At 41.2% G+C, this 11,610-nt stretch overlaps 1 protein-coding gene across 1 annotated transcript in view; it reads left to right on the top strand.

Moving 5' to 3' along the window:
* dhrsx (dehydrogenase/reductase (SDR family) X-linked) overlaps positions 1-11,610 on the top strand; it is a 242,893-nt gene that overhangs the window by 177,641 nt on the left and 53,642 nt on the right. Inside the window, exon 5 of the mRNA XM_020515831.2 lies at positions 5,443-5,650. Coding sequence (XP_020371420.2) covers positions 5,443-5,650 — 208 coding nt within the window. The remainder of the gene's footprint in view (positions 1-5,442; positions 5,651-11,610) is intronic.

Genomic DNA, 11,610 nt, shown 5'->3' on the forward strand with positions numbered 1-11,610 from the left:
TGGTGAGACCATTTTTTCTACTCTCTCAAATCCTTCCATAATCTTAAAGACCTCCATCAGGTCACCCGCTCAGCCCTCTCTTTCTTTATGAAAATGGCCCTGCTAAGTATGTCCTCTCGGTTCTGGTATTAACAGCAATTGTTGACATTTTTTGTCCTTGCTAACCCAAGGCATTTAACACCACCACACTGTTCAATACTTGTAACATCTTCCTTACTGTCCTGTTTTGACACCGTCACCTTGACAACTTGTTATGATCTCTCTACCTTAATTAGTTTGTACAATTTTGGATTGCTTATTACTTTGGTTAGACCCTCAGCATGAGACTCTTATACCTATCATGTTATTCCAGTCATTTGGTTTGTCTCCAGCACTATCTTATTTTTAATTTTTTGTAATTATCTCTCTGCCTCAATTAATTGGATCAAAAGTTATTCCTTCACTTGTTATTCAGCCGGTGACACTTTACTCACACCGTCTGACACTTTTGAGCACCTGCAGAGACTTGTTATTCAGCCCATCGATGCTCCATTCACACCATTTGTATGACCTTTTGATCTCTCTGCCTATAAATTCTGTGCCTGTGTGCTTCTCTTCACTTCATTTGATGAAGGAGCAGTGCTCCAAAAGCTTATGATTTCAAATAAACCTGTTGGACTATAACTTGGTGTTGTGTGACTTCTGACCTTATGGATTGTGGACAAGCTTTCAAGAACAGGAGGTGAGTTCCTCACCACACTATTCCTTACTTCTGACCCGGTCCTGTTCAGTTTCTGGTCAGTGGTAACTCTCAAGTTAGTGGGGGAGTTGAGTGACGATGATGCCATTGAATGTCAAAGGGGAGACGGATAGATTCTCTTTTGTTTGAGATGGTAATTTTCATTTGCATGTGGATGTGAGCTACTTCAGAATCTTGGGAGTCACAAGTGATGCTGAATGTTGTGGAATCATCAGGGAACATTCCCACATCTTACCTTATAATGGAAGGTAGGTAATTGATAATGCAGCTGAAACTCATTGAATTGATGAGACCTCAGGGCCAGAAGACCTGGGTTCAAGTCTCACCTGCAGGTTGATTAAAAATATCCATCCTGAAGCACTCCTTCAGAGATTTCCTGGAGCTGAGGAGATTAACCTTCAACAACCGCAACCTTCCTTTGTGCCAGGCCTGATTTCAACCAGTAGAGAGTTCGCCCCACACCCCCATTCCTATTCAAGTTTTTCTTGATCCCAAACCTGTCCAATTACTGCCACGATTTCAAGGACAGCCGCTCTCACCTCATCTGTGCAGTTCTGTTCTGTTGTTTACGTTTGGACCAAGATTGTAATCAAGTCAAGAGCTGAATGGCCTTAGCGGAACTCAGACTGAGCCTGTTGTTGCTATATTGACGTTACAGATGATCTGTGGAATCATACAGTACAGAAGAGGCCCTTCAGCCCATCCCTTCTAACAGTTTGCTGATGATTGAGAGTAGACTGACAGGATGGCAATTGACTAGTTTAGATTTGCCCTGCTTATATCCTGGCAATTTTCCACATTGTCAGGTAGATACCATGCTGTGAAAAGAGAGAGGGAGAGAGTGAAGGCTTTGACCTGTGTCACCCTTCGGTTGACTCCCATGCAGTTGGTTGAGAATTGCCGGGGGAATTCTCGGTTCATGTGAGGGCATAGCTGTCACCACTGTGGTCTGTTTGCCAGCTCTGCACCTACATTGGCTGAGACAATGCTTCTTTGTCTGATCAGTTCTGTCTTCCGAGAGGTGGATCGACAATTCATTGTTTATTTCAATTTAGCTGGTGACAGTATTGACTTCAGAAAATCACCTGACCAGTTTTGAGTTGGGCGTTCTTGATTAGAAATCAAAGAAAGAAACACTGGCATTTCTGTAAAATCCTCACGTTCCCTGGATGTCCCAAACCACATTACTGCAATCAAGTAATCTTCAACATTTACTCACAATGCATCAAGGACCAACACTGAGAGCTGAATTTTGTGGGAACGATTGAACTGGTTAAGTTGCCAACTTGACAGACCTGGTCATTTAAAAAGGCTGCCCATTCTCCATACTTTCATTCTGGGAGGGGTGGCTGTGGGGTTCTGGGAGTGGGGGGGGAGTCATCAGTCAGGAGTGTAATGGATATGGACTTTCCTCCTCTGTAGAAAGCAGTTGGTATAAGGCTTTTCTTTTCATTCATTCACGGGATCTGGGTGTCACTGGCCCGGCTAGAATTTATTACCCATCCCTATTTTCCCAGAGGGCAATTAAGAGTCAGCCATATTGCTGTGGGTCTGGAGTCACATAGGCCAAACTAGGTAAGGATGGCAGGTTTCCTGAACAATATCGTAGAATCACATGACTTCACTACAATCAGTAGTGGGTCACATGATCACCATTGCAGTAGTTTGTTTTTCTTTTATTCAATTTTAATTTTGTTTTCATTCTAGATACTTACTGGATTCAAATTGTAAAATCTGCCATGGTGGGACTTAGACCCATATCCTCAGAACATTAGCCTCGGGTTCTGGGTTACCATTTGAGTAAAAGTCTTCCTGTTTGTAAATGATGTCCATGGCGGCCCATCTCAGTGGAAAAGCTAACCCTAACATTCTGTTTCTAACTTACAAATGAAGGAATGGATTGCAACTCACCAACTCCTGAACCATACTATCTCCTGGAAAAGACAAAAATATAAACAAAATGCTGGATCTATTTCCTAAAAAAGTTCAGAAAATTCCTCTCTCCATCCATAAAGCAAGCCAGGTCAACATTCATGGCTGTTGATGACACATCACAATCACAAGGAACTAGCAACTTTATAAGTAGAAAATTCTTATTCTGTCCAAACTTTCCAAGTGCTTTCTCAAATGAATGTGATGACTTCACACTTACCATGTCCATGCAACTTGATCCAGACGATACAGTATGAATTAAGAAATATTTCTACATCAAATGCCACATCCACAAACCCGATCATCCCTATCCATTTTCAGTAATGTTTACTTGGACCCTTTCTAATCTAAATATTTCAAACATCCTCTCTGCCTGCATTTACATTACATTATGAAAAAAAACCCTGTGGATTTCTCTGAAAGAACTCTAATGCTTGGAGCCTATACTTGCAAATTGGAGATCTGAGATTTGTTCTCCTTTGATATTCAATCTCCAAATCCTGACCAGAATCTTAAAATTGATTGCCATATGCTGGAATCAAAAGGTGGGGAATGAAGTTAATTTTGGGCAGTGGTGTGAGAGGAATATCAAATTGTCACCTCATTTCACACTTCTCTCTGTCTACTAGGCTATCCCATTAGACATCTAATAAGGGAACAGTGATCTATAATGCTCAATTATCACTGGCATAACTTGAGGATTGATTAATGGAAGGGAATGAAGAAGCAGGAATAAATGGATCATTCTCAGCATGTTAAGCAGTTATTAATGGGATATTGTAAGAATTAGTGTCAGGGCCGTAGCTGTTCACAGTCTGTATACATGATGAGATAATGCTGTGACTTCAAGAGGTGTGTTTTGTCCTGGTTTCTTTTAGGGAGAGACTGGGGGATAGATGGAAAGATAACCAACCTGTGAAGCCTTGGGTTTCTTTTTCAAAGCTGAAACAATAGAAGCAACCTGAATGGGTGTGGTTAAGCTCCCACCCTCAGAACCAGCGCTGTCAGGTTTAGCTTTCAGGAGTTGCTGTTGGGGTCTTGAAGAAGTGAAAGCTATTCTTTCCCTTTCGTGGTTACAGCCATAAACTCTCTGCGGGAGTTGCATGTCCAACAATCTGTGTTCTGAATTTTCCAAGGGTGTATTTATGGGATGTTACTGTGTTGGAAAAGTTAATTAATAACAGTTACTATATCTACTATTCTGTTAAGTTTTCTATTAGGACTAAGTTATTCCAAGTTCCTGTTTCTTTTGTTGTATTTTAACTAGAGTGTTTGAATAAATTGTGTTTTGCTTAACATCGAGTTGTTTGACCAAATGAATTGCATCTGGAACACAGCACCTCATATTTACCTTTAATGTAAAAAAAAAATGAGAGTCTAGGCTACCTTTTTAATATGTTTTGAGGGGGGTCTGGTTTGTTCCATAACAATGATCTGGATGTGGGAAACAAATATAATATTTCACAGTTTGAATATGCAAAACTAGTTGAGAATATAAATTGTGGGGAAGATGCCTCAGTGGCAAATACTCAGACAAATACTGCGCAAGAACTTGGCAGATCAGATATAATATGAATAAGCATGAAGTTATCCACCTTGGTCCAGAGGAAAGAAAGAATATTTCTTAAATGGTCAGAGGTTGGGAATTTTCTTGTCTAAAGTGACCTGGGTTGATGATCCATTAAAAACTAGCATGCAGGTTCAATAATTAGTGAGGAAGGCAAATGGTAAGTTGGTCTTCATACAAGAGAATCCAAGTTCTGAGGCAAAGGAGCCTTGCTGCAGTTGTATAGAGCCATTGTGAGAACGCACCTGGAGTATTGTGTACAGATTTGGACTCCTTATCTAAAGAAGGATATACTTGCCACAGCGAGCCTTAGAGGATTAGCTCGGTTGATTGGATGGTTGCTTTGCAATGCAGAGTGATGCCAAAAGCACAGTTTCAATTCCTGAAACAGCTAAGGTCACCATTGTGTCTAGAATTTTGATGAAGGAGAAGTGATCTCATTGAAACATAGAGAATACTTAGAGGGCATTTCAGGTTGCATGTACGTACGATGTTTATCCTGGAAGTTCAGTCCAGAACCAGGAGTTATGATCTCAAAATGAAGCATAGGCATTTAAAAGCAAGATAAGTTGGAATTTATTCACTCTGAGAATGGTGAATGTTTAGAATTCCCTCCCCCATAGGATTATGGAGTTAAAACATTGAGCATGTTCAAGACAGAAATCAATAGATATATGGATACCAATGACAGCAGGGAATACAGAAAGAGTGTGGGTAAGGGACATTGGGATAAATGAATGGCCGTAATTTACTGGGATGAATGGCCTACTCCTGATCTGTATCACTTATCCTGGGAGAAGCAAAAAAAAATCACTGAGGGAATTAACAATTTCGGAATATTCCTCTCCCCTCAGCTGGTGTTCCAACTACTTTTTAATTCCCCTGTCCGGACTTCTAAAGTCCATGTACAACAGCAACCTCCGGAATGGGAATCGATGCTGAGTGGTTTCAGCACACCGAATGCAGTGCGTGGACCCTCAGAGCGGATTCTAGGAGGTTAGAGGGGATGTTGCCCTTAACCTTAAATACACAAACGACATCCATGATGCACCTTGCCCAGTGCTCTGAGCTACATGGCTAGCTCCTCTGTTACCCACCCACCACCCCTTCCCCAAATCCACAGCCAGTTTCCATGAATGGACCAAACATGACATTCCTGTGATTGTTCTTCTGTTACTCAACGTGTTTCACCTTTCGGTTTCAGCGGCAGTGATGCTGGTGCCTCAGAGAAGCACTGCGGATGGATTTGAAGAGCACTTTGGTGTGAACTACCTTGGACACTTCTTGCTGACCCGTCTTCTTCTGGATACCCTGAGGGAATCGGGGAGCCATGATCGTAATGCTCGAATTGTCACTGTTTCTTCAGCCACCCATTATATTGGCGAGCTAAACTTCAATGACTTGCAAAGCAGGTATGAATATGGTGCATTTGTATTTCTGCCTTTGCTGCTGAATGGGTTTATTTGGAATATACTTCAGTGGATGATTCAATAGGTATGAACTTGAAACTTGGAGCAGTCCATCGTAGTGCATCATTTCCTCCCAATGTAATTATTTGTTTGTATGTATGGGATAGCAAAAGATTACAGCGAGGAATGATGTTAGAAATCCCTTCCTTATGTAAAGCACTAAAAGATGTTGAGGCTAGGGTGGTCAGTTGAGAATGTGAAAACTGAGATTAGTGGATTTTTGTTGGGCAAGGTTACAGAAGCAAGCAGATGGAATTAAGGAATAGATTGGCCATTGTCTAATGCAATGGTTGGAACAGGTTCAAGAGGATGAGTGACTGACTCCCATTCCAATGTTCCTGAATGTGTCTTTGAAGGTTTCTTATGGTCACTATTTCCAGTGGTAGACATCTTCTCTAGTTTGCTAGAAAAAGCAAATGGAAAGAACAACGCAAAGGCATTTACAAAATTGCTGCACAAGAATTCTTAATGTGACTGTGGAGGATTTCTACCAGCATGTTGTTTACCTGTTACAGCTTGAACAGAGCAGCTGTAAAGCAGACTGGAGACGTTTGATGAATATAGATGAGTCAATATTTTACACACGCTCTTATAAAACAACAATACAGTCTTTGTCACGGAGCTGTGTGCGTTCTGTCTTTCATGTCCGAACAAGAGAATGACTTGACAGCAAGAATGGACAACAGAACAGAGTACACGAAAGATAAATTATACCATAATTTCCACCTAGCCTCTGCACCACTTACTGCTTTAATAAGGTGTAAGCTGGTTCCATTATGTTACACTCAGGAGGTGTTTGCTCTCATAGTGGTTGCTTTGCAAGTGTTACCCCATAGCTCTTAGTGTATTCAAGTCACAGCACAAATAATCAGAGTGTCATTTGTGAGCGTTAGGGAACTGCAAGTGCTTGTAGAATAACAATTTCGATCTATCTCTCCGTGAATATCTATACTGCATTGAAGCAATTGCAAAACAGAAATGAATCAGAATTTTTTAAATGAATCTCCAGAGCCCTCCAAAATAAAAACCGAGGAACTTGAACAAAATGGAAGAGGGTAAAAAGCTCAGTATCTCCAAAGCTGTTGATGTACCAACTCAGCTTTCCCTTCTCATTTTAATCCTTCCTCTCTCAATTACCTAGCATCCTAATTTGAACTGACCATGCCATTGGTCTTTCTTGGTAACTCATCACCTAGCTGCATTGGCTTTTGAGGAAAAGAAATCCCCTGTTTGAGCATTGGCACGGAATGTCACCCTTTCCCATCAGGTGACTTCAGAATCAGGAGATCGGAAGGAAGGATACAGGATAGTGATCCCACCGCCTTCCTGGCTCCTCCTGATTAATTCCAAGTGGGAAGGCTTTCATGTGACCTTCGTGCCCAGAAACCAGTTGAAGCCCCCGAGGGCCTCCCGCTCCTGCCCCTGCCACTGGTATTGAGCCAATGGGCTGGCACAGGTCTCGCCATCTGGGAAGGCCACCTGGAAAACCCTATTGGATCTCAGCAGGGAGAACTTTCACATGGTCGCCGGGCGTCAGTCACATCCCAGTCTTTACTTCCAACTTCCAACTTCCTTACTTTGCCGGCCACATCTCCTCCACAGGACTCATTCACCTACAGTCAGTTCTCTCTGGGGCCCATCAGTCATCCTTCTGTTAGGCTGCACTGTAGAAGCACCAGTTGTTACCCCTGCAGCTGGCTGTGCTGGTACCGGTGATGACTCAGATTAACCAACAACTCACAGGGGCAGCATTTCTACATCACTGTGGCCTCAATCGAAAGGGAGGTCCAACATTGGCCAGTTGAGTGGCTGATTGGAATGAAATAGCACCAGGTCTCATGGAGACGACTGACATGGGACTGTTATGGTTCTTCACAGTGAGTCAGGCCCCTGTCACCCACATTAAATCCTGGCCCTGTTCTGGATGTTAAAATTCTCATCCTGGCTTTCAAATTCCTCCATTTCCTCATTCCTCGCAATCTCTGTAGTTTTCCTAGTCCACAACATTGTAAGATGCCTGCTTCTCTCCAAGCTTGGTTTCATGAACAAGCCTCATTTTAAAATCTCCACCCTTCAGTGTCTGGTCTTTAGATTACTTCTGGAAGTCTCTCCCTAAATGTCTGCCTCTCTATTTCTTTCTGCCCTGTTAAGACTTTTCTTCTAGTCTAAGCCTTTGTGTAACCTTTCAGTCATCTGTCCTGTTTCCTAATGTAGATTAATGTCAAAATTTCTATGATCATGCTGCTGTGAAGCACTATGTTCACTGTATTAAAGACTCTGTATAAATGCTGACTGTTGTCAATGACTGTTGTCTTGGGCCCCCTACTACCTGAACCTTTCAATTTGTAATTTTTTTTATTCATTTACGAAATTTGGGGCTGCTGTCTGGGTCAGCATTTATTACCCATCTCTACTTGCCAGAGGGCAATTAATGTCAGCCAAAGCTATGAGTCTGGAGTTGCAGGTACAGCAGACCAAGTAAGGATAGTAGATTTTATTCCCATATTAGTGAATCAGATGGATTTTTACAACCATCAATAGTGGTTAAATGGTTACCATGACACGAGTTTTTAATTCCAGATTTTATTGAATTCAAATTGTACCATCTGTCATGGTAGGATTTGAACCCACAGGACATTAACTTGAGGTTCTGGGTTACTGGCTGAATATCATTTCCACTTTATCACTATTACTCCATCAGCACAGTCAATTCCATTCCAAGTTAGTGACGTCACTTTAAAATCCACATAATCCACTCCAAATAAAGTGAACTCAACTTCATGCCAGTTTATCTGAAATACTTATATAATCACCTAGCTTTGGTACATTACTTTTAGTTTCAAATGAAAATCATTTATCTCATTCTGATATGCCATTGCCTTTCCTGACAGCAAGTGCAGGTATCTGAATTCTCTACTTAGACCTCAGTAAATGGTAAGGAGCAGGAGACATCTATTAAATTACTTCAGATTATAATTTAAAAGAAGATTGGCTGTCTGTGTTCGTGTCTTACAAAGCTGTAAACGTGCTCCACATTCAGTATAAACCCACAGGAACAAAGCTGTTTTGACGTAGGGACTAGTCTGCACCCCTCTTGTGTATTCTGTCCCAGTAACACATGATGTAAGACAGCTGTTGCCATATTTACTGGCAGGAGTTGTGCTGCGAGCTTTAAATCAGAATAAGCTTCATATCCTTAACCCTCTCTGCTCCATTTTCGTTCTAGTTCAAGAGCAAAATGCCAGGGATGTAGATACCTGAGATTTAACCATAAGTACTGGAAATATTCAGGAGCCCAGGAAGCCTCTGTCAAGAGAAACAAAGTTTTGCGTTGTTGACTTTTCCTTGAAACTGGAAGAAGATTTGAGATGCAGCAGGTTTTAAGCCACTGTGGAACATGAGAGGGGAGGAAACTGTTTTGACTGAAATGGGACAAATGTCCTCTGGTCTCACTGCTCCATGTGTTACTGCATAAATTTAATTGTTTTATCAGGTTCCCACAATAAGCTTTCTCTAAATTAGTCTTAGAATAAACAGGTACACCAACCAGTTTGTTTCAATAAACACAAAATTATAATCATTACACTAAGATTTAAAACTGGTCAGCACACTCAGTTTGTAATATGAAAATATAAATATTTACCCCACTGAATAGGCCATAAAACGTACAAAATGCAACCACACATGCCAGGGAAAGGAGACAGTAAATGGATTTCTTCCTGCAGACATTAAAAAAACAGTTTTGTCCAATAAATCTTAGCTCATGAAAGCAAAAGAAATACGGTTTGAGAAGGTCAGATAACTGTCAGCCTGTGAACTCCCCTGCCCTAGGGAAGAGACTTGGCTATTCACCTTATCTGTGCCCCTCATGATTTTGTAAACCTCTAAAAGGTCACCCCTCAGCCTCCTATGCTCCGGGGAAAAAAGTCCCAGCCTATCCAGCCTGTCCTTATGATTCAAAGCCTCCTGTCTCAGTAAAATCCTTGTAAATCCTTTTTGCACCCTTTCCAGTTTAATAACATCCTTCCTATAGCAGGGCCACCAGAATTGTACACAGTACACCAAATGTGGCCTGACCAATGTTTTGTACAAAGTAGCTGAAATAGGACTCCAGGTACCATACTGGGTTATGAACCCAGCAGATGCTATTACCAGACAAATCCAATCCCAAATTGAAATCTACCTTGATGGATAATATTCTGCTGTGTTTTTGTTTTAACATGGTGCTGTCAATCTGAGAAAAGTTCTACAGTACCCAAGAGCAACCCTGTATTTTTCTCGCACCCTTCCTCTCACACTTCAACAGGTTTAAGGTAACTATGACTTTGACTCCTGGAACCTCTGATAGCTTATTTCTGGATCTATCATACATTTGAGTTTAAACAAACTTAGCTTCAAGTCCTCTTCAGGGTTTTATCCCAATGTGTCCAAGTCTGGGGCTATCACTAACTCCTTACTCTAAGACAATCTAATTTCACTATATTTTCCTCTTCTCAAGAGTGCTGCTTTAAAAGTGCATCTCCAAGCTAGGACCTCACAGAACTGCCCAAAATGAAGCAAAACTGAGGCATATAAATAACAAGCGGGACAGAACACCTATGCTTTACCAGAGGTGCACTGTCAATGTTACCTAGCAAGGTGACGAAACATCTGCAACCAAGCATACTGGTTCGGCAAGCAAGTCTACAACCACAAGAATAAAAGGCATGGGCTGTTATAGAATGGACGCAGGAAAGGTAAATAACAAGAGAGCTGATAGTGAGATGTAAAGGGAACAAGTGGAGAAACAAAAGGCAATCCAGCATCATAAGTAACAGCAACAATCCAAAACCATGAGAAGAATATTTGATAGTTAGGGCAAGTTCTCTGCTTATTTCTCCATGCCTGCAATGGTTATGTCCTGGAAAGAAACTCAATAGTTTAAGTCTAGAAGCTGGTAAAGCTCCTTATTGAAAGACGTGGTGTTGTTGCTTGGACTTCCACTCAATTTGATCAGACCAGTGAAGGATGGTGAGGTCAGCCTGGTACTAGAGCAGACAATTAAAATTACAAAATGGATTAATTAACGCTGAAATTTAACCTTGTGCCCAGCTTCAAATATAAAAAGAAAGTGAGTGAAAATAGGCAAAATAACATTAATACTCAAATGCACTAATTTGTTACAGGTTGAAATTCAGGCTCAATGAAATAATTGGAAATTGTCACAATTGAATAGCTGCCAGTTGAAAATACACCTAATTGTTCACTACATTGCACTTCAGAACTTGGAAGCTCGAAGACAGAAGGACTAAAGGAGTAGTGGTGTAGAATGTTGGTTTATTGGAGAAATATAGGAAGTAGAAATATATCCAAGAGATAAATCAAATTGTTTTCTGGAGATGGAAGGCATTAAAAGACGTGATGATAGAGCAGGTATTGGAGCTGAATCTCCAAAACAATTTTTTGCTTTTCCTAAATATTCTTCCAAGAGGCTCTCTCTTTAAGGTATATGTTGATCACCTGCAGTCAAATGAATCAAACCAAGTTGAGTGGCCGTACTGAGTGACTCTGGGTTAAACATTGCCTTCAAACAAAAGCAAGAAGCAAGTTCCCTTTTGTTTACTAATATGGGTCTTATATAAAGGAAAATCCAAATCCATGATCAAGGCCCATAACAATGCTCCCATAATCTGGAACTGATCTCACTTAAGAGAGGTTCAGCTGGCTGGGCAGAAAATGCAAAAACAGAGCAAGGATGCTATAGTGAGGACTCGTTTATAGACGGGGCAGAGTGAGAGAAGCATGCTTGCTATATTTTAACTAAAGGCACTTGCAGTCATAACTGAGATAATATGGCGTAGAGCTGGATGAACACAGCAGGCCAAGCAGCATCAGAGGAGCAGGAAGGCTGATGTTTCGGGCCT

Source organism: Rhincodon typus, chromosome 6 (assembly GCF_021869965.1).
Source record: "Rhincodon typus isolate 14 chromosome 6, sRhiTyp1.1, whole genome shotgun sequence".
Taxonomy (NCBI): Eukaryota; Metazoa; Chordata; class Chondrichthyes; order Orectolobiformes; family Rhincodontidae; genus Rhincodon; species Rhincodon typus.